At 47.2% G+C, this 22,500-nt stretch overlaps 2 protein-coding genes and 1 long non-coding RNA gene across 11 annotated transcripts in view; 1 reads left to right on the top strand and 2 right to left on the bottom strand.

Annotated features, from left to right (window-relative positions):
- LOC118378266 (protein FAM214B-like) overlaps positions 1-19,213 on the top strand; it is a 61,833-nt gene extending 42,620 nt beyond the window's left edge. For all 9 annotated transcript variants that reach the window (XM_052479547.1, XM_052479554.1, XM_052479553.1 and 6 more), the window contains 6 exons: positions 12,230-12,288; positions 12,417-12,519; positions 12,788-12,946; positions 14,862-14,930; positions 16,549-16,763; positions 17,337-19,213. In XM_052479547.1, the coding sequence (XP_052335507.1) occupies positions 12,230-12,288; positions 12,417-12,519; positions 12,788-12,946; positions 14,862-14,930; positions 16,549-16,763; positions 17,337-17,490 (759 nt within the window). In that variant the 3' untranslated portion in view covers positions 17,491-19,213. The remainder of the gene's footprint in view (positions 1-12,229; positions 12,289-12,416; positions 12,520-12,787; positions 12,947-14,861; positions 14,931-16,548; positions 16,764-17,336) is intronic.
- LOC127911794 (uncharacterized) lies at positions 12,997-14,855 on the bottom strand. The gene is made up of 3 exons (XR_008079390.1): positions 14,363-14,855; positions 14,175-14,268; positions 12,997-13,949 (listed from the first exon to the last, which is right to left on the bottom strand). It is a non-coding gene; the product is annotated as an uncharacterized LOC127911794 (long non-coding RNA).
- A 182-nt stretch (positions 19,214-19,395) lies between the features above and the next one.
- Positions 19,396-21,362, bottom strand: LOC127911904 (keratin-associated protein 4-3-like). The gene is made up of 3 exons (XM_052479953.1): positions 21,331-21,362; positions 20,614-20,997; positions 19,396-20,163 (listed from the first exon to the last, which is right to left on the bottom strand). The coding sequence occupies exons 1-3, from the start codon at positions 21,360-21,362 to the stop codon at positions 19,626-19,628; spliced, it is 954 nt and encodes a 317-aa protein (XP_052335913.1). The 3' UTR covers positions 19,396-19,625.
- Positions 21,363-22,500: the final 1,138 nt, after the last annotated feature.

Genomic DNA, 22,500 nt, shown 5'->3' with positions numbered 1-22,500 from the left:
TACCGAGAATTACAGAAATTTACTGCCCAAAACCTCTCCCGTTTCCCGGGATAAATAACTGAGAGAAAAAATAAAAGAAGTAAATTATAATAAATTAATTATATGAACAGCATGGCTTAAAATTGAACTGTTAAATTATATAAATTATATATGTCTAAATCTGGCTTCTCTATGGCCTCTGCATGATGAATCATCGCTCAGGGTGGGGACAGACCATTTTTATTTATTTATTTATTTATTTCACCTTTATTTAGCCAGGTAGACCAGTTGAGAACAAGTTCTCATTTACAACTGCGACCTGGCCAAGATAAAAACAACAACACAGAGTTACACATAAACAAACGTACAGTCAATAAACACAATAGAAAAATTTATGTACAGTGTGTGTAAATGTAGAAGAGGAGGGAGGTAAGGCAATAAATAGGCCATAGAGGCGAAATAATTACAGTTTAGCATTAACACTGGAGTGATAGATGTGCAGATGATTATGTGCAAGTAGAGATACTGGGGTGCAAAAGGGTAAGTAATAATATGGGGTTGAGGTAGTTGGGTGTGCTATTTACAGATTGGCTGTGTATAGGTACAGTGATCAGTAAGCTGCTCTGACAGCTGATGCTTAAAGTTAGAGAGGGAGATATAAGACTCCAGCTTCAGAGATATTTGCAATTTGTTCCAGTCATTGGCAGCAGAGAACTGGAAGGAAAGGCGGCCAAAGGAAGTGTTGGCTTTGGGGATTCAATCTTGCAACCTGTCGGTTACTAGTCCAACGCTCTAACCACTAGGCTACCTTCCACTATGGTGACCAGTGAGCTGAGATAAGGCGGGGCTTTACCTAGCTAAGACTTATAGATGACCTGGAGCCAGTAGGTTTGGCGACGGATATGTAGTGAGGGCCAGCCAACGAGAGCATACAGGTCACAGTGGTGGGTAGTATATGGGGCTTTGGTGATAAAACGGATGGCACTGTGATAGACTGCATCCAGTTTGCTGAGTAGAGCATTGGAGGCTATTTTGTAAATGACATCGCCAAAGTCAAGGATCGGTAGGATAGTCAGTTTTACGATGGTATGTTTGGCAGCATGAGTGAAGGAGGCTTTGTTGCGAAATAGGAAGCCGATTCTAGATTTAATTTTAGATTGAAGATGCTTAACTTCTTGACGCACCCATCCCTTTAGCGGGATCATTTTCATCAACACACTGAATTTCAGAGCGCCAAATTCAAATTAAATTATTACAAATATTTAATTTTCATGAAATCACATGTGCAATATAGCAAAACACAGCTTAGCTGGTTGATAATCCACCTGGCGTGTCAGATTTCAATACAGCTTTTCGGCGAAAGCATAACAAGCGTTTATGTAAGAACATCTCTCTCAGTATCTCTCTCATATAATCGATAATATATCAACCGGGACTGTCGCTTTTTCAATAGGAGAGGGAGAGACAAAGGCTGCCCCACTCTGTTGCGCAAGCAAAACTCTGCGAACACCCAGCTATCCACTGACACAATGTTATCTTTCTCGCTCATTTTTCAAATTAAAAGCCTGAAACTATGTCTAAAGACTGTTGACACCTTGAGGAAGCAATAGGAAAACGAATCTGGTTGATGTCCCTTTAAATGGAGGCAAGGCATCCAATGGAACAGAGAGGTTTCAGGAAAAACATCACTTCCTGGTTTGATTTTCCTCAGGTTTCCTCAGGTTATACTCACAGACAATATTTTGACAGTTTAGGAAACTTTAGAGTGTTTTCTATCCTAATCTGACAATAATATGCATATTCTAGTTTCTGGGCCTGAGAAATAGGCAGTTTCAAATGAGCACGTTTTTTTAGCCAAAATCAAAAATTGACGTTTTAATGTGAGTCTGAAAGGAGAGTTTGCAGTCTAACCAGACGCCTAGGTATTTGTAGTTGTCCACATATTCTAGGTCAGAACTGTCCATAGTAGTGATGTTAGTCAGACGGGCGGGTAAGGGGAGCAATTGGTTGAAGAGCATGCACTTAGTTGTACAAGCATTTAAAAGCAGTTGGAGGCCATGGAAGGAGTGTTGTATGGCATTGAAGCTTGTTTGGAGATTTGTTAGCACAGTGTCCAAAGAAGGGCCAGATGTATACAGAATGGTGTCGTCTGCATAGAGGTGGATCAGAGAATCACCATCAGCAAGAGCGACATCATTGATATATACAGAGTCGGACCGAGAATTGAACCCTGTGGCACCCCCAAAGAGACTGCCAGAGGTCCGGACAACAGGCCCTCCAATTAGACACTGAACTCTATCTGAGAAGTAGTTGGTGAACCAGGTAACGCAGTCATTTGAGAAGTCAAGGCTATTGAGTCTGCCGATAAGAATGCGGTGATTGACAGACTTGAAAGCCTTGGCCAGGTTGATGAAAACAGCTGCACAGTACTGTCTTTTGTTGATGGCGGTTATGATATTGTTTAGGACCTTGAGCGTGGCTGAGGTGTACCCATGACCAGCTCGGAAACCAGATTGCATAGTGGAGAAGGTACGGTGGGATTCGAAATGGTCGGTGATCTGTTTATTAACTTGGCTTTCGAAAATTTTAGAAAGGCAGGGCAGGATGGGTATAGGTCTAACATTTTGGGTCTAGAGTGTCTCCCCCTTTGAAGAGGGGGATGACCGTGGCAGCTTTCCAATCTTTGGGTATCTCAGGCGACACGAAAGAGAGGTTGAATAGGCTAATAATAGGGGTTGCAACAATTTTGGCGGATAATTTTAGAAAGAGAGGGTCCAGATTGTCTAGCCCAGCTGATTTGTAGGGATCTTGCAGCTCTTACAGATTTTGCATTTCTTTCAGAACATCAGCTCTCTGGATTTGGGTGAAGGAGAGGCGGGGGGTTGGGCGAGTTGCTGCGGGGAACGCAGGTGTCACGCCCTGACCTTAGAGAGCCGTTTTATTTCTATATTTGGTTAGGTCAGGGTGTGATGTGGGGTGGGCATTCTATGTTTTGTTTTCTATGTTTCTTTATTTCTATGTTTTGGCCGGGTATGGTTCTCAATCAGGGACAGCTGTCTATCATTGTCTCTGATTGGGAATCATACTTAGGTAGCCCTTTTTCCCTCCTTTCAGTGTGGGAAGTTAACTTAGGTAGAGGCATCATATCCCTGTTAAGCTTCGCGGTCATTTTGTATTGTTTATTGTTTTGTTGGCGACATTCGAATAAAGAGGAATATGTACGCTCACCACGCTGCACCTTGGTCCGATTCTTACGACGTCTGTGACAGAACTTCCCACCGCAAAAGGACCAAGCAGCCTGGTAAAAAGGAGGACTGGACATGGGATGACGTCCAGGATTCTTTGCCATCCAGGATATGGGAGGAGATCCTGGCCGAAAGGGATGGCCTTCCATGGTAACAGGGCTAGAGTGGGCATCCAGTCAGGTCGGAGGGTGCAGGCTCAGCGCATCTGGCCGCCAGTATGTCTCTACGGCCCAGGATATCCTGCTCCGGCTCTGCGCACTGTGTCTCCGGTGCGTCTGCACAGCCCAGTGCGTCCTGTGCCTGCACTCCGCACGTGCCGGGCCAAAGTAACCATGCAGCCAGGATGGGTTGTGCCTCCATGCTCCACGGCCCAGTGTACCAGTGCCTCCGCCCAGAACCTCCTGTATGTCTCCCCAGTGCCTGCCTGGGCCCAGAACCAAGCCTCCTGTATGTCTCCCCAGCCTGCCTCCGGGCCATGTCTCCCCAGCCTAAGTCCAAGCCTCCTGTATGTCTCCCCAAGTGAGTCTGTGCCCCGCCAAGAACCAAGCCTCCTGTATGTCCCCCAGCCTAGTGAGTCCTGTGCCTGTGCCCAGAACCAGGCCTCCTGTGCATCTCTCCAGTCCAGTGATGATCCATGAAAGCCTCAGTGATGATCAATGCACGAAGCCTCCAGTGATGATCCATGGCAAGAAGCCTCCAGTGATGATCCATGGCAAGAAGCCTCCAACGACGATCCTCCAGTCCGGAAGCCTCCAACGACAGCCTCCAGTCCAGAGCCTCCAGCGACGGCCTCCTGTATGTCTCCCCAGTCTCCTGTGCCCAGTCCTGATGAGCCTCCAGAACCAAGCCTCCTGGTCTCCCCAGCCTAGAAGCCTCCCAGTCCTGATGATCCATCCTGGTCTCCTCAGCCTAGTGAGTCCTGTGCCTGTGCCCAGCCAGGCCTCCTGTGTGTCCAGTGATGATCCATGGCACGAAGCCTCCAGTGATGATCAATGGCACGAGTGATGATCCATCCAGTGAGGAGTCATGGCACGAAGCCTCCAACGACGACCTCCAGTCCGAAGGCACAGCCTCCAGTCCAGAGCCTCCAGCGACGGCCTCCTGTATGTCTCCCCAGGTGAGTCCTGTGCCCAGAACCAAGCCTCCTGTATGTCTCCCCAGCCTAGTGAGTCCTGTGCCTGTGCCCAGAACCAAGCCTCCTGTATGTCTCCCCAGCCTAGTGAGTCCTATGCCTTTGCCCAGAACCAAGCCTCCTGTATGTCTCCCCAGCCTAGTGAGTCCTGTGCCTGTGCCCAGAACCAGGCCTCCTGTGCATCTCTCCAGTCCAGTGATGATCCATTGCACGAAGCCTCCAGGATGATCCATTCCACGCCTCCAGTGATGATCCATGGCAAGGTGATGATCCATGGCAACCCAGTGATGATCCATGGCAAGAAGCCTCCAGTGATGATCCATGGCACGAAGCCTCCAACGACGACCTCCAGTGAGGGTTACACAGTCCAGGGTCCGCAGCGAGGGTGCCCATTCCGGGGCCCGCAGCGAGGGTGCCCATTCTGGGGCCCGCAGCGAGGGTGCCCTCAATGAGGAGGCCTGACAGCAGGGCTGTTAACCGGGGTAGGGGTAGCCAGGTGGAAAGCATGGCCAGCCGTAGAGAAATGCTTCTTGAAATGATCGATTATCGCAGATTTATCGGTGGTGACAGTTTTGCATGTCTAATTTACCCATTTCCATCTTGCTTTCGGGGGTCACCTTGTTTATTGTTTTAATTGCAGCTGCAGAGTTTTATCTCTCAAATATTGTTGCTTTAAATTTGTGCACGCACTAGTACTCTCTTGTCTTTCTCCCCATGAACTCCATTCAAATTGAATCCAAAATAGATAACCCTGTTCTAGACCTATATATAGCCCTCTAAATAGATATCCTAGCCTACCTCTTTCAGGTAATACATTCAATGCAGTATTCGCCTTTAATTTAGCTAATTGATGATGGGTTATACATAATAAGCTTCAAACGTATAGCCTCTGTCTCTTGCGCCATATGTACTCACATGTGCTTTTTTCTTGTTGTTGCATTTAACAGTTATTTATTCAGACCCATAACCATCTAATCTTTGTGAAAATAAGTGAAAGCCTTGTGCATCTCGTCTTATATTATTCAAGGATGTCATTAGACTAATGAAGATAAGGACAACGAAACTCATTTAATTGAACTGTTGAAAGTGAGGAAGGAATGAAGCAACAACAAAGAGAGAAAGGGGAAGTAGGCTTATAACATGTTGGGGGATTATTATGAAAGGCATCAGCCTACTAATTATACAAATAGGCCCTATTACATGTCAAAATGTACATTTGCTAGCCTATACCTGTAACTTTGTAGGCCGCATGTGCTGCTCCAGTCCATTTAATACAGTATACTAGTTATAATACAATACAGTTCACACTCAAAAAGATTAGCCTACTGGAGCTAGTTTAATTTATTTACCCAAGAGAACATATAGCTAGCTACATCTATGGGCTTTTATGTTTTTCTGTCGTGTGTAATGTGCAGTATGTATTGGATAATGGCCCAATCATTTTTGGCTTTTTCGTGGTTTAGGTTCATTAGCTCGCCCACCCGACTAGCATCACTACTCTGGACGGTTCTGACTTAGAATATGTGGACAACTACAAATACCTAGATGTCTGGTTAGACTGTAAACTCTCCTTCCAGACTCACATTAAGCATCTCCAATACAGAATTAAATCTGGAATCGGCTTCCTATTTCACAACAAAGCCTCCTTCACTCATGCTGCCAAACATACCCTCGTAAAACTGACCATCCTACCGATCCTCGACTTCGGCGATGTCAATTACAAAATAGCCTCCAACACTCTACTCAGCAAATTAGATGTAGTCTATCACAGTGCCATCCGTTTTATCACCAAAGCCTCATATACTACCCACCATTGCGACCTGTACCCTCTCGTTGTTTGGCCCTCACTTCATACTCGTCGCCAAACCCGCTGTCTCCAGGTCATCTATAAGTCTTTGCCAGGTGAAGACCTGCCTTATCTCAGTTCACTGGTCACCATAACAACACCCACCTAGCACGCTCCCCAGCAGGTATATCTCACTGGTCACCCCCAAAGCCAACTCCTCCTTTGTCCGCCTTTCCTTCCAGTTCTCTGCTGCCAATGACTGGAACGAACTGCAAAAATCACTGAAGCTGGAGACTTCACTAACTTTAAGCATCAGCTGTCAGAGCAGCTTACTGATCACTGCACCTGTACACAGCCCATCTGTAAATAGCCCACCCAACTACCTCATCCCCATATTGTTATTTATTTTTGCTCTTTTGCACCCCAGTATCTCTACTTTCACATCATCATCGCAAGATCTATTACTCCAGTATTAATGCTAAATTGTAATTATTTCGCCACTATGGCCTATTTGTTACCTTACCTCCCTAATCTTACTACATTTCCACACACTGTACATATATTTTTCTATTGTGTTTATTGACTCTACGTTTGTTTATGTGTAACTCTGTGTTGTTGTTCTTGTCCCACTGCTTTGCTTTATCTTGGCCAGGTCACAGTTGTAAATGAGAACTTGTTCTCAACTGGCCTAACTACCTGGTTAAATAAAGGTGAAATAAAATTACAATTAAATGTCATTAATATAGGGCTCGACTCATCAGGCTCGATCAAAGCTCTGATCAAATCCAGACATATTAATATGCTTTATAATGCTTTTGAATGCCACTTCCGGTTTTGGAGGGAAATACCAGGTTACCCGGGAGAAAAGTGATTTATTCTCAGGATGGAACATTTGTAAAATACCAGGAAAATCTTCAACCCTAACGCACACTAACACACACACACACACACACACACAGCTTTCAGGCTTGTCATTGTCTGACATTTAATAAGAGGATGAACAGCCAGTGGGTTAGAGGGGGAGAGCTGTTCCAGTAAAACAGACGGGGGTGAGAATGAAAGACTGAGTTAGATGGTCCAAGAGAATGAAACATGATGAGAGTGAAAGAGGAAAAGAAAGAGGAAAGGGAGAGAAGAAGAGAGAGGAAGAGAGCGATGGATTCCCAGGCTGGTCATTATGAACACACCACGTATGGTGCTGGAACCAGCCGAGTGGCTCCAGAATCAAGTCTATTGAGGTGGCCTCCATTGTTCTTGCTACACTACATGTTCCGCCTGCCTGTGTCGCTGTCGCCCCAATAGAACCCCACCTCCCTACAAAACCACACAGGTCTTTCTGGCTCACCCGTTTAGATACCGAACCACTGGCTTCCAGAAACACTTTTCCTATTTAGTGCACTACTTTTGAATAGGGCACTTTTGACTGTGGTGCTCTGGTCAAAGTTTGTGCACTACATAGAGAATAGGGTGTCCCATTTGGGACACAGGGTAGGTAGAGGATGGGGGGGTGATGCCCTGGTGAATGACAAAGAGGGAGAGATACAGGGAGGAAAAGGGGGAAGTGAAAAGTGAAGGAAAGGGGTAGGTAGGGAGTATAACATGGAGAGAGAGAGAGAGACACAGAGAGAAAGAGAGAGACATGTCCACAGTGTGTGTGAGGATAGACCAGGCTGACATAGCCCCAGTGGAGGGGACAGCTACAGTAGAGAGGACCTGGCTAAAGAGGGGATAGCTAGAGCGGACCTGATTAGAGAGGGGATAGCTAGAGAGGGGCTAGCTAGTCAATTGTTAGCTAGTGAGATGCTAGCTACAGAGGCGTTAGCCTTGGAAGGGTTAGCGCCAGAGGAGGTGGGTAGCCAGGACTGGGTAACCCTTAGTACAAGTGGTAGTTTGGACATGGGGAATGTGTTTGTGTCTGAAGCAGCATCCTGGACTCTCTGCCCGGTAAGTAGTGACTACATACTGACATTCACACACACAGCGTACACACATTGATACACAGGCAGGTATGTACCTTCATTACTCAACTGCATTTGTTATTGTGTTTATTGCGTGTGTAATGCACTATGAACTATGTATGTATTTGTGTGGAAATGGAAATATATATTCCTCTTCTGGCTGTGATCAATCAATCCCTAGAAAGGCAGCCACCTAGGAAGAAACCTAGAGAGGAACCAATCAGTCCTCTTCTGGCTGTGCCGGGTAGAGAGGAACCAGGCTCTGAGGAGTCCTCTTCAGTCCTCTTCTGGCTGTGTTGGGTAGAGAGGAACCAGGTTCTGAGGGGTCCTCTTCGGTCCTCTTCTGGCTGTGTTGGGTAGAGAGGAACCAGGCTCTGAGGGGTCCTCTTCAGTCCTCTTCTGGCTGTGTTGGGTAGAGAGGAACCAGGCTCTGAGGGGTCCTCTTCAGTCCTCTTCTGGCTGTGCCGGGTAGAGAGGAACCAGGCTCTGAGGAGTCCTCTTCAGTCCTCTTCTGGCTGTGTTGGGTGGAGAGGAACCAGGCTCTGAGGGGTCCTCTTCAGTCCTCTTCTGGCTGTGTTGGGTGGAGAGGAACCAGGCTCTGAGGGTCCTCTTCAGTCCTCTTCTGGCTGTGTTGGGTGGAGAGGAACCAGGCCCTGAGGGGTCCTCTTCAGTCCTCTTCTGGCTGTGTTGGGTAGAGAGGAACCAGGCTCTGAGGGGTCCTCTTCAGGCCTCTTCTGGCTGTGTTGGGTGGAGAGGAACCAGGCCCTGAGGGGTCCTCTTCAGTCCTCTTCTGGCTGTGCCGGGTAGAGAGGAACCAGGCTCTGAGGGGTCCTCTTCAGTCCTCTTCTGGCTGTGCCGGGTAGAGAGGAACCAGGCCCTGAGGGGTCCTCTTCAGTCCTCTTCTGGCTGTGTTGGGTAGAGAGGAACCAGGCCCTGAGGGGTCCTCTTCAGTCCTCTTCTGGCTGTGCCGGGTAGAGAGGAACCAGGCTCTGAGGAGTCCTCTTCAGTCCTCTTCTGGCTGTGCCGGGTAGAGAGGAACCAGGCCCTGAGGGGTCCTCTTCAGTCCTCTTCTGGCTGTGTTGGGTAGAGAGGAACCAGGCCCTGAGGGGTCCTCTTCAGTCCTCTTCTGGCTGTGTTGGGTGGAGAGGAACCAGGCTCTGAGGGGTCCTCTTCAGTCCTCTTCTGGCTGTGTTGGGTGGAGATTATAAGAGTACATGGCCATTTAAGGCCAGATTGTTCTTCAAGATGTTCCAACGTTCATAGATGACCAGCAGGGTCAAATAATAATAATAATAATCACAGTGGTTGTAGAGGGTGCAACAGGTCAGCACCTCAGGAGTAAATGTCAGTTGGCTTTTCATAGCCGAGTATTCAGAGGTCACACACACACACACACACACACCTTCTTCTTTTTTTCGCAACTTTGGTTAGAGCCTGTAAGTAAGCATTTCACATTTCGTATACTGGTTGTATTCGGGCGCACGTGACAAATAAACTTTGATTTGATTTGCGGTGGAGAGAGAGAGAGTCAAAAACAGCAGGTCTGGGACAAGGTCACACGTCCGCTGAACAGGTCAGGGTGCCTTAGCCGCAAGCAGCTCAGGTCCTCCAGGAGGGGAGGGAGAGAGAATTAGAGGGTACTTAAACTCACACAGCACACCAGATAAGACAGGAGAATTACACCAGATATAACAAACTGACCCTAGCCCCCTGGCACATAGACGATTGCAGCATAGATACTGGAGACTGAGACAGAGGGGGTCAGGAGACACTGTGGCCCCGTCTGAAGATACCCCCGGACAGGGCCAACCAGGCAGGATATAACCCCACCCACTTTGCCAAGGCACAGCCCCCACACCACTAAAGGGATATCAACAGACCACCAACTTACTAACCTGAGACAAGCCTGAGGCTATAGCCCACGAAGATCTCCTCCACCGCACGTGCCCGAGGGGGAGCAAAACTGGACAGGAAGATCATGTCAGTGACTCAACCCACTCAAGTGACGCACCCCTCCTAGGGACGGCATGGAAGAGCACCAGTAAGCCAGTGACTCAGCCCCTGTAATAGGGTCAGAGGCAGAGAATCCCAGTGGAAAGAGGGGAACCGGCCAGGCAGAGACAGCAATGGCGGTTCGTCGCTCCAGTGCCTTGCCCTTCACCTTCGCACCCTTGGGCCAGACTACACTCAATCACAGGACCTACTGAAGAGATGAGTCTTCAGTAAAGACTTAAAGGTCGAGAGCGAGTCTGCATCTCTCACATGGGTAGGCAGACCATTCCATAAAAATGGAGCTCTGTGGGAGAAAGCCCTGCCTCCAGCTGTTTGCTTAGAAAATTCTAGAGACAATAAGGAGGCCTGCTTCTTGTGACCGTAGCGTACATGTAGGTAAGTACGGCAGGACCAAATCAGAGAGATAGATAGATGCAAGCCCATGTAATTCTTTGTAGGTTAGCAGTAAAACCTTGAAATCAGCCCTTGCCTTAACAGGAAGCCAGTGTAGAGAGGCTAGCACTGGAGTAACATTTTTGTGTTCCAGTCAAGATTCTAGCAGCTGTGTTTTGCACAAGCTGAAGTTTATTCAGTGCTTTATCCGTGGAGCCGGAAAGTGGAGTATTGCAGTAGTCTAATCTAGAAATAACTAAAGCATGGATTAGCTTTTCTGCATCATTTTTGGACAAAAACTTACTGATTTACGAAGATGGGGGAACAAAGCTGTCCTTGAAATATTCTTGATATGTTCGTCAAAAGAGAGATCAGGATCCAGAGTAACGCAGAGGTCCTTCAGGGTTTCCAATCTCTCCAGAAGAGTGTGGTGATCGATGGGGTCAAAAGCAGCACTAAGGTCTAGGAGCACGAGGACAGAATGCAGAGCCTCGGTCTGACGCCATTAAAAGGTCATTTACCACCTTCACGAGTGCAGTCTCGGTGCTATGATGGGGTCTTAAACCAGACTGAAGCATTTTGTATACATTGTTTGTCTTCAGGAAGGCAGTGAGTTGCTGCGCAACAGCTTTTTCTAAAATGTTTGATGGGAATGGGAGATTCGATATAGGCCGATAGTTTAAAAAAAAACATTTTCCAGGTCAAGGTTTGGCTTTTTCAAAAGAGGCTTTATTACTGCCACTTTTAGTGAATTTGGTACACATCTGTTTGATAGATCATGATTATCATGACAGTTTGAGCATGACAGTAATATCAATGTTTTTCATCTGAGCTGGATTGCGATAATCCATGTATTCTCCTTCCTGTTTTCTTTATTTTTTTCTCGCTCTTCCTTTCTCTCTCTCATTCTGTCTTTCTGTCTCTCGTTCTGTCTTTCTGTCTCTCGTTCTGTCCATCTCTCTTGTTCTGTCCATCTGTCTCTTGTTCTGTCCATCTGTCTCTTGTTCTGTCCATCTGTCTCTTGTTCTGTCCATTTGTCTCTTGTTCTGTCCATCTGTCTCTTGTTCTGTCCTACTGTCTCTTGTTCTGTCCATCTGTCTCTTGTTCTGTCCTTCTGTCTCTTGTTCTGTCCTACTGTCTCTTGTTCTGTCCATCTGTCTCTTGTTCTGTCCATCTGTCTCTTGTTCTGTCCTACTGTCTCTTGTTCTGTCCATTTGTCTCTTGTTCTGTCCATCTCTCTTGTTCTGTCCTACTGTCTCTTGTTCTGTCCTACTGTCTCTTGTTCTGTCCATTTGTCTCTTGTTCTGTCCTACTGTCTCTTGTTCTGTCCTACTGTCTCTTGTTCTGTCCTACTGTCTCTTGTTCTGTCCTTCTGTCTCTTGTTCTGTCCATCTGTCTCTTGTTCTGTCCATCTGTCTCTTGTTCTGTCCTACTGTGTCTTCTGTCCATTTGTCTCTTGTTCTGTCCTACTGTCTATTGTTCTGTCCTACTGTCTATTGTTCTGTCCTACTGTGTCTTCTGTCCATCTGTCTCTTGTTCTGTCCTACTGTCTATTGTTCTGTCCTACTGTGTCTTCTGTCCATCTGTCTCTTGTTCTGTCCATCTGTCTCTTGTTCTGTCCTACTGTGTCTTCTGTCCATTTGTCTCTTGTTCTGTCCTACTGTCTATTGTTCTGTCCTACTGTCTATTGTTCTGTCCTACTGTGTCTTCTGTCCATCTGTCTCTTGTTCTCGTCCTCCTTCAGAGTTTATCAGAATGCAGAGGAGCCAGCAGAAGGCTGAAAAGTGGGATGCGCCTGAAAAGGTATGTTCACTTTCTACCTTCTTAGTTGATCCATGTGTAGTCATCATTTCAAAAACATAATCTTTAATTATGTGACTTAACCACGGCTAACTTATGTTCTTAAAAAAAAAAAATATGTGTGTGTGCAGTCGACAGCTATGTAGTGGGCGGCGTACAGACACCTTGGGTCGCACTGCTCGGTCCGGCTGGCCCTCTTCTTCCATCAGCCGTTCACTACTGGGTAACTTTGAGGTATGATACACACACACACACACACACAGCTACTCATTTAGCACAGCAGACATACACAACATATCACAGTACATTCTTAACAAATAATACAAAATGAAGTGTGACATAATATCAGTAACTGAATTTATTTCAGTATGATGGTATTTTGTCAGAACTTGAGTTTCTACCAAATATCTAGAGATATTTACAACATTCCTCGTGGTCATAGAAGTAGCTGTGCTTTGAAGTGGGTCTTCCTCACTCTTCCTTGTTGTTGTTTCTTCTCCAGGAGTCGATCCTGAAGGGTCGTTTCTCTCCGTCGGGTCGTATCGAGGGCTTCACAGCAGAGATCGGTGCCAGCGGATCCTACTGCCCTCAACACGCCACTCTGCCTGTACACGTCACCTACTACGACATCTCAGAGCACAGCGCACCCTCACCCTTCCTGGTTAGTGTGTGTGTGTGTCTGTCTCTGTGTGTCTGTCTGTCTCTGTGTGTGTGTGTGTGTGTGTGTGTCTGTCTCTCTCTCTGTGTGTGTGTGTGTGTGTGTGTGTGTGTGTGTGTGTGTGTGTGTGTGTGTGTGTGTGTGTGTGTGTGTGTGTGTGTGTGTGTGTGTGTGTGTGTGTGTGTGTGTGTGTGTGTGTGTGTGTGTGAAATGATGTTAACCTCCTAATGTCAATGGCCACGCCACTGTGGAAATATAGAGACATCTGTTGTTCTGCTTCTCAATCCACATATGTAAGTCTTCTTAGTCTGCAGTGAAAGGTGACAGAGTGTGACAGGGCAGTGTTTGTTAGACCATAAGACATCCTGAAAATCAGCCTTCTCACAAAATTGTCTGTAGTGTCCGAACGGTTTGGCCTATAAAACTCTATGGAAAGATGAGACTCTCCCGAACACGATGGCGTTCTCCGTTTTCCTCTACGATCCCCACAAGCGTCTTGTGGACTCGTCTGAAGTCGGTACAGTCGATCTGCCAACTTCTGTCTGTGGTATCAGAACAGTTTGGTTTACACACTGTTTAGTTCCAAAAATAAGGGATTTAATACATATAACACAATCTTTCTTCAAAATATCTCTCAGATATAAGACAGACACTTCAAAACAAACTTCCTTTAGTTTTTTGGGGAGACAATCTGTTCCATGTAGTGAATATTTGATTCGATGCGTTTGGGTTAATAGCGGTAATGCCAAATGGAACAGGAACACAAACAAATAATAGTTATTTTCAGAGTGAAAATATTTTCATTTTTTATGTTTTACAACCCCTAGTTGCTGCATCCATTTTTAGGCATATAAATAAATTATATACGTTGATTCTTGAAGACTGTCACCTGTAAATGCCTCATGGGCTTCAGTTTAGTCGTCGTACCACATCAGAACCCAAGATATTGACATACCCCATCAGAACCCAACATATTGTCGTACCCCATCAGAACCCAACATATGAGCTTGTTTAACTCCAATCGTCGTATCCCATCAGAACCCAACATATTGTCGTACCCCATCAGAACCGAACATATGAGCTTATTTAACTCCAATCGTTGTACCCCATCAGAACCCAAGATATTGTCATACCCCATCAGAACCCAACATATTGTCGTACCCCATCAGAACCCAACATATGAGCTTGTTTAACTCCAGTCGTCGTACCCCATCAGAACCCAACATATGACCTTGTTTAACTCCAGTCGTCGTACCCCATCAGAACCCAACATATGAGCTTGTTTAACTCCAGTCGTCGTACCCCATCAGAACCCAACATATGAGCTTGTTTAACTCCAGTCGTCGTACCCCATCAGAACCCAACATATGACCTTGTTTAACTCCAGTCGTCGTACCCCATCAGAACCCAACATATGACCTTGTTTAACTCCAGTCGTCGTACCCCATCAGAACCCAACATATGAGCTTGTTTAACTCCAGTCGTCGTACCCCATCAGAACCCAACATATGAGCTTGTTTAACTCCAGTCGTCGTACCCCATCAGAACCCAAGATATTGTCGTACCCCATCAGAACCCAACATATGACCTTGTTTAACTCCAATGAATGTAAACAATGTACCTGTGAATGTGTGTAGCTTCAAAACATGGTTAAATCTATAATGTGTATATCATATATGGTCAGTCCTGGCATCCATAGCTCTGTCTATTAATTGGAGTGATGACATTTCTCCAGCTTTTTTTGCGAAAACAGGGGCGGGGTCACGCTTTGTTATTGTTTCAATTACAGATTCTAGCTTGAAATCATTTCAAAAGTAAAGTCACACACGAAGAATAGACACCTGCACACTGTTGAATGCTCTCGCAGTTTAGTGAGTGCAACTTCTCGACGTGAAGACAGCTCATCTCTCTGTTGTAGGGGGTGATCTCCTTGGAGCCTTTAGGAAAGAAGGGATACAGCGTACCCAAAGCAGGGACCACCCAAGTGGTGAGTATCATGGTCCTCTCTCTGTCTCTCTCCATCTCTCTGTCTCTCTCCATCTCTCTGTCTCTCTCCATCTCTCTGTCTCTCTCCATCTCTCTGTCTCTCTCCATCTCTCTGTCTCTCTCCATCTCTCTGTCTCTCTCCATCTCTCTGTCTCTCTCCATCTCTCCGTCTCTCTCCATCTCTCTGTCTCTCTCTGTCTCTCTCCATCTCTCTGTCTCTCTCTGTCTCTCTCCATCTCTCTGTCTCTCTCCATCTCTCTGTCTCTCTCCATCTCTCTGTCTCTCTCCATCTCTCTGTCTCTCTCCATCTCTCTGTCTCTCTCCATCTCTCTGTCTCTCTCCATCTCTCTGTCTCTCTCCATCTCTCCGTCTCTCTCCATCTCTCTGTCTCTCTCTGTCTCTCTCCATCTCTCTGTCTCTCTCCATCTCTCTGTCTCTCTCCATCTCTCTGTCTCTCTCCATCTCTCTGTCTCTCTCCATCTCTCGTCTCTCTCCATCTCTCGTCTCTCTCCATCTCTCTGTCTCTCTCTGTCTCTCTCCATCTCTCTGTCTCTCTCCATCTCTCTGTCTCTCTCCATCTCTCTGTCTCTCTCCATCTCTCTGTCTCTCTCCATCTCTCGTCTCTCTCCATCTCTCGTCTCTCTCCATGTCTCTGTCTCTCTCCGTCTCTCTCCATGTCTCTCCATCTCTTTTTCTGTCTCTCTCTCCATCTCTCTGTGTCTCTCTCCATCTCTCTGTCTCTCTCCATGTCTCTCCATCTCTCTCTCTCTCCATGTCTCTCCATCTCTCTCTCTCTCCATCTCTTTTTCTGTCTCTCTCTCCATCTCTCTGTCTCTCTCCATCTCTCTGTCTCTCTCCATGTCTCCATCTCTCTCTCTCTCCATGTCTCTCCATCTCTCTCTCTCTCTCTCTCCATCTCTTTTTCTGTCTCTCTCTCCATCTCTCTGTGTCTCTCTCCATCTCTCTGTGTCTCTCTCCATCTCTCTGTTTCTCTCCATGTCTCTCCATCTCTCTCTCTCTCCATCTCTTTTTCTGTCTCTCTCTCCATCTCTCTTTCTCTCTCCATCTCTCTCCATGTCTCTTTCTCTCTCCATCTCTGTCTTTCTCTCTCTCTCCATCTCTCTTTCTGTCTCTCTCTCTCCATCTCTGTCTGTGTCTCTCTCTCTCCATCTCTGTCTGTGTCTCTCACCATGTCTCTGTGTGTCTCTGTCTGTCTCTCTCTCTGTGTCTCTCTCCATCTCTCTTTCTCTTTCCATCTCTCTGTCTGTCTCTGTCTCTCTCCATCTCTCTTTCTCTTTCCATCTCTCTGTCTGTCTCTGTCTCTCTCTCTGTTACTCTCACTCCTTTTTCTTTCTCTTCTCTATACTTTGTAATCTCTTGTTGAGTCTCTTTGTTTTCAAACGTAATTGGCCCTAGTATGCACGGGCTTGCATGGATCTAGCACAATGGGCACAGCAATGGCTAACATCTCCATGTTCCCTTCTCAGACCTTATTCAAATGCTTGACCTTGTTTAGAGTGTTTTTCATGAATGAAATCCCCACAGATCTTATTCAATCTCAATTGAACAAGTCTTATAAACAGGTATCATATTCAATATCTCCATATTCTCTCCATCAGACCTTATTCAACCCCAATAAAACTGTGGTGAAGATGTTCCTCGTGACCTATAACTTTGGGGATATGCCCGTCAATCACATGACCTTCCTTCGTCACCGCATCTTCCTGGTTCCCGTTGAGGAGGCGGGGCCAGAGGCGAAGGGGGGTGGGCCTCCAGAGCCCAGGGCCACGCCCACAGAGAGGAGGAAGATTCTCTGCTACCTGATACACCTCAGGTACATCTGTCTGGTCATTGGTTGGTTGATTTTAAAGTGGAGTTTGGTGTGGACATTGTATTTTTCTGGATGGTTTGTATGGCATGTGCAGTACGCTTGGGATAGGATGCACTTATTGTTTGGAATGTCTGTCTATCCATCCGTCATCCATCCTCCCTCATTCCCTCCCTCGTTCCCTCCCTCCCTCGTTCCCTCCCTCATTCCTTCCTTCCCTCATTCCTTCCTTCCCTCGTTCCTTCCTTCCCTCGTTCCTTCCCTCGTTCCCTCCTTCCCTCGTTCCCTCCCTCGTTCCTTCCTTCCCTCGTTCCCTCCCTCCCTCCCTCCCTCCCTCCATCCACACACCTGTTTATTTATTTATTTGTTTCTTTGTTGAAAACAAAGACAGACTGTAGAGCATTTCAGAACCATGCTGAATGTTTAGAAATGTAATCAAAGGAATTGACTTTGTCTTTCAGGTTGTTTTGCTAATCAGTCATTGTGCCAGAGACGCCCTCATTTGATGGAGCTTAGCTTAGTAGCTTTACACACAAATGTATTAACAGTGATGGTTCTGCTTTGTTTTCAATCTCCTAGATTCCAGAGCTCTAAATCTGGGAAGATCTACTTGCACAACGATATCCGGCTGCTATTCTCCCGCAAGTCCATCGAGGTGGACACGGGGATCCCTTACGAGCTCAAATCTTTCACCGAGGTGCCAAGAAACCCCAAATACTCCCCCCGCGTGTGAGCCTATGATGAACCCGCGACCCCTGACCCCATCACCAACGCAGCCCATTCCTGGAACTGGGCACAGAGAGATAAACAGACAGACATGGACAAGAAAACTTGAAAATATTATTCATTCAAACACACGCATATATACTGAGTATACAAAACATTAAGGACACCTTCCCTAATATTGAGTTGCACTCCCTCTATTGCCCTCAGAACAGCCTCGGTTCATCAGGTTATGGACTCTACAAGGTGTTGAAAGCGTTCCACAGGGATGCTGGGCCGTGTTGACTCCAATGCTTCCTACAGTTGTATCAAGTTGGCTGGATGTCCTTTGGGTGGTGGTCCATGTTGACTCCAATGCTTCCTACAGTTGTATCAAGTTGGCTAGATGTCCTTTGGGTGGTGGACCATTCTTCAGACGGGAAACTGTTGAGCGTTAAAAACCCAGCAGCGTTGCAGTTCTTGACACAAACAGGTGCTCCTGGCACCTACTACCACGCCCTGTTCAAAGAACCTTAAATATTTTGTCTTGCTCATTCACCCTCTGAATGACACACATACACAATCCATGTCTCAGTTGTCTCAAGGCTTAAAGATCCTTCTTTAACCCGTCTCCTCCCCTTAATCTACACTGATTTGAAGTGGATGGAACAAGTGACATTAATTTGGGACCAAAGCTTTCATCTAGATGCACCTGGTCATGGAAAGAGCAGGTGTACTTAATGTTTTGTACAGTCAGTGTATATACATACACAGAAACACACAAAATGCACAGACAAGCATCGATCAATACATGCACACAGGCAAAGCAGCCTCACGTGTATATACACAACTCACAGTACACATGAACACTCAGTGGTGAAATTCATCTAGAGTTGAGTGTTAACATGCCTTGTGACTAACCTAAAAAAACAGTTTTCCTCTCGAGCCGTTCGTTTCACACACAAACAGTCGTTTACTCTGCCTGCACCCCCCCCCCTTCCCAATGGTGGACCAATGACAACTCTGCATCCGCCCCCCCTCCCCAATGGTGGACCAATGACAAGTCTGCACCCGCCCCCCCTCCCCAATGGTGGACCAATGACAACTCTGCACCCGCCCCCCCTCTCCAATGGTGGACCAATGACAACTCTGCCACCGCAACCAGCCAGTCAATAGAATGCCGGGGAGCCGCTAATGACGCACACTTTGTAAGAAGAGGACTGGAGAGCCTTAAACAAGCACATCCCAGTAAGGGGGAGGGGGGCACAAAACAAACGTTATTAAACCATTAAACTGGGGAAGAGATGAGAGAAGAAGAGAGACAGAGGAACACTAGTGAAACAACGACTGAATTCAATCAATTGAAGAATAAAGATTGGACGTCAGATGTTTGACACATCCTGCAAACGCCAAAACAATTGACTACACTCAGGACTTGTACTGTTTTGATTGAAGCCTACAGATGATCCAGTGAGCCCTCCCCCATTTCAAGCATCATGGTACGGACCACTGTGTAGGTAGGATGCAAGGGTAAGGGGAACATACCATGGTGTAGGTGGGCCCCTTTTTATGTAGACTGGCGGAGGGACACTGTGTTTTAGTTTATTTTCTGTTCAAAACAGTCCAGAAAACAGAGCAGAAAAGAAAAAACTGTAGTATTTAATTTGTTTTTTCAAATGTCTTAAATAGCAATATGCTGCATAAATAGAGTGTGTTTTCATTCAGACTACTGTCTGCATCCCAAAAGGACCCCTATTCACTATATAGTACACTACTTGTGACCAGAGGTCTATGGGTCCTCTATATAGAGCCCTATGGGTCCTGGTCACAAGTAGTGCACTACATAGGGAATAGGGGGCCTTTTGGGACACAGGCTTTCTCTGTGGAGATGGCATTGGAGTGAGGGGAGGGGGGCAGTGATGGGAGGGAGGGGAGGGAGGAAATAGGGGTGGGATGAGAGGGTGGGGTATTTAATATGGAAGATATTTCAAATTAAACTCAGCGACTGGCGAGTATAACCTGTCTTGATTTTTTTTATGCTGTCATGTCATGCTATGTTGTGTACCGATATTGTATCTTTAATACCTTCATCTCTGTTTGACCAAGTTTTCACCTGACAACAGTTTCACAACTTAGAATTGTCAAAGAAATCTGAGACTCGTGGGTTCAGATACTGTTGTGTTCAGTCCACTGTCCATCCAGAGTCACACATAATGCCCTCTGTAGTGGTGGGAAAAAACACACTGTAATACACCTCAATACTGCCCTGAGGGTCCCTCTAAAACACACTGTAATACACCTCAATACTGCCCCGAGGGTCCCTCTAAAACACACTGTAATACACCTCAATACTGCCCTGAGGGTCCCTCTAAAACACACTGTAATACACCTCAATACTGCCCTGAGGGTCCCTCTAAAACACACTGTAATACACCTCAATACTGCCCCGAGGGTCCCTCTAAAACACACTGTAATACACCTCAATACTGCCCCGAGGGTCCCTCTAAAACACACTGTAATACACCTCAATACTGCCCTGAGGGTCCCTCTAAAACACACTGTAATACACCTCAATACTGCCCCGAGGGTCCCTCTAAAACACACTGTAATACACCTCAATACTGCCCCGAGGGTCCCTCTAAAACACACTGTAATACACCTCAATACTGCCCCGAGGGTCCCTCTAAAACACACTGTAATACACCTCAATACTGCCCTGAGGGTCCCTCTAAAACACACTGTAATACACCTCAATACTGCCCTGAGGGTCTCTCTAAAACACACTGTAATACACCTCAATACTGCCCTGAGGGTCCCTCTAAAACACACTGTAATACACCTCAATACTGCCCTGAGGGTCCCTCTAAAACACACTGTAATACACCTCAATACTGCCCTGAGGGTCCCTCTAAAACACACTGTAATACACCTCAATACTGCCCCGAGGGTCCCTCTAAAACACACTGTAATACACCTCAATACTGCCCCGAGGGTCCCTCTAAAACACACTGTAATACACCTCAATACTGTCCTGAGGGTCCCTCTAAAACACACTGTAATACACCTCAATACTGCCCTGAGGGTCCCTCTAAAACACACTGTAATACACCTCAATACTGCCCTGAGGGTCCCTCTAAAACACACTGTAATACACCTCAATACTGCCCCGAGGGTCCCTCTAAAACACACTGTAATACACCTCAATACTGTCCTGAGGGTCCCTCTAAAACACACTGTAATACACCTCAATACTGCCCTGAGGGTCCCTCTAAAACACACTGTAATACACCTCAATACTGCCCTGAGGGTCCCTCTAAAACACACTGTAATACACCTCAATACTGCCCTGAGGGTCCCTCTAAAACACACTGTAATACACCTCAATACTGCCCTGAGGGTCCCTCTAAAACACACTGTAATACACCTCAATACTGCCCTGAGGGTCCCTCTAAAACACACTGTAATACACCTCAATACTGCCCTGAGGGTCCCTCTAAAACACACTGTAATACACCTCAATACTGGCCTGAGGGTCCCTCTAAAACACACTGTAATACACCTCAATACTGTCCTGAGGGTCCCTCTAAAACACACTGTAATACACCTCAATACTGCCCTGAGGGTCCCTCTAAAACACACTGTAATACACCTCAATACTGTCCTGAGGGTCCCTCTAAAACACACTGTAATACACCTCAATACTGCCCTGAGGGTCCCTCTAAAACACACTGTAATACACCTCAATACTGCCCTGAGGGTCCCTCTAAAACACACTGTAATACACCTCAATACTGCCCTGAGGGTCCCACACTCTCATGTATTATAGAGGGGATCTGAACTGGAGTTTCAGGCAAGGATTCAATCTGATCACGCTTTGTCAGCTTTGCGCCATTTGAAGGTCATTTCTGATTGATGCTACATTTGCAGCTTTTACTGTGAATGCGGTGTCCGCGAACACGGGAACATTGACATTAAGGAATGGGAGGGGGGAAGAGAGGCAGGAGGTAGGGAGAGAAGAGGTAGCGAGACAGAGGGAGATGGAAGGGAGGGAGAGAGAGAGACAGAGAGCTGGAAGGGAAGAGGGAGAGAGATGGAAGGGAGGAGGGAGAGGGAGATTGAAGGGAGGAGGGAGAGAGACAGAGGGAGACTGAAGGGAGGAGGGAGGGAGACTGAAGGGAGGAGGGAGGGAGACTGAAGGGAGGAGGGAGGGAGACGGAAGGGAGGGAGACGGAAGGGAGGGAGACTGAAGGGAGGGAGGGGGAGGCAGAGGGAGACTGGAAGGGAGGGAGGAGGGAGACTGAGACGGGAGAGGGAGGGAGGAGGGAGAGAGACAGAGGGAGACTGAAGGGAGGAGGGAGAGGCAGAGGGAGACTGGAGGGAGGGAGGCAGAGGGAGACTGAAGGGAAGGGGAGGGAGGGAGGAGGGGAGAGAGACTGAGGGAGACTGAAGGGAGGAGGGAGAGGCAGAGGGAGACGGAAGGGAAGAGGGAGACTGAAGGGAGGAGGGAGAGAGACAGAGGGAGACTGAAGGGAGGGAGGGAGACTGAAGGGAGGGAGGGAGACTGAAGGGAGGGAGGGAGACTGAAGGGAGGGAGGGAGACTGAAGGGAGGGAGGGAGACTGAAGGGAGGGAGGGAGACGGAAGGGAGGGAGGGAGACGGAATGGAGGGAGGGAGACGGAATGGAGGGAGGGAGACGGAAGGGGGGAGAGAGACCGAGGGAGACAGAAGGGAGGAGGGAGAGGCAGAGGGAGACTGGAGGGAGAGGCAGAGGGAGACTGAAGGGAAGGGGAGAGGGAGGGAGGAGGGAGAGAGACTGAGGGAGACTGAAGGGAGGAGGGAGAGGCAGAGGGAGACGGAAGGGGAGAGGGAGATGGAGGGAGGGAGAGAGACAGAGGGAGACTGAAGGGAGGAGGGAGACTGGAGGGAGAGGCAGAGGGAGACTGAAGGGAAGGGGAGAGGGAGGGAGGAGGGAGAGAGACTGAGGGAGACTGAAGGGAGGAGGGAGAGGCAGAGGGAGACGGAAGGAGAGAGGGAGACGGAA

This window comes from Oncorhynchus keta, chromosome 25, assembly GCF_023373465.1.
Source record: "Oncorhynchus keta strain PuntledgeMale-10-30-2019 chromosome 25, Oket_V2, whole genome shotgun sequence".
Classification (NCBI taxonomy): Eukaryota; Metazoa; Chordata; class Actinopteri; order Salmoniformes; family Salmonidae; genus Oncorhynchus; species Oncorhynchus keta.
This window is presented reverse-complemented; position numbering and strand designations above follow the sequence as displayed.

Coding starts and splice junctions, on each gene's coding strand:
- LOC127911904 (XM_052479953.1), bottom strand. CDS start 21,362: ATGACCTTCAAATGGCGCAAAGCTGACAAAGC. Junction 20,998..21,330: donor TGGCGCAAAGCTGACAAAGC/GTGATCAGATTG, acceptor AGTGTGTTTTAG/AGGGACCCTCAGGCCAGTAT. Junction 20,164..20,613: donor ACCCTCGGGGCAGTATTGAG/GTGTATTACAGT, acceptor GGCAGTATTGAG/GTGTATTACAGTGTGTTTTA.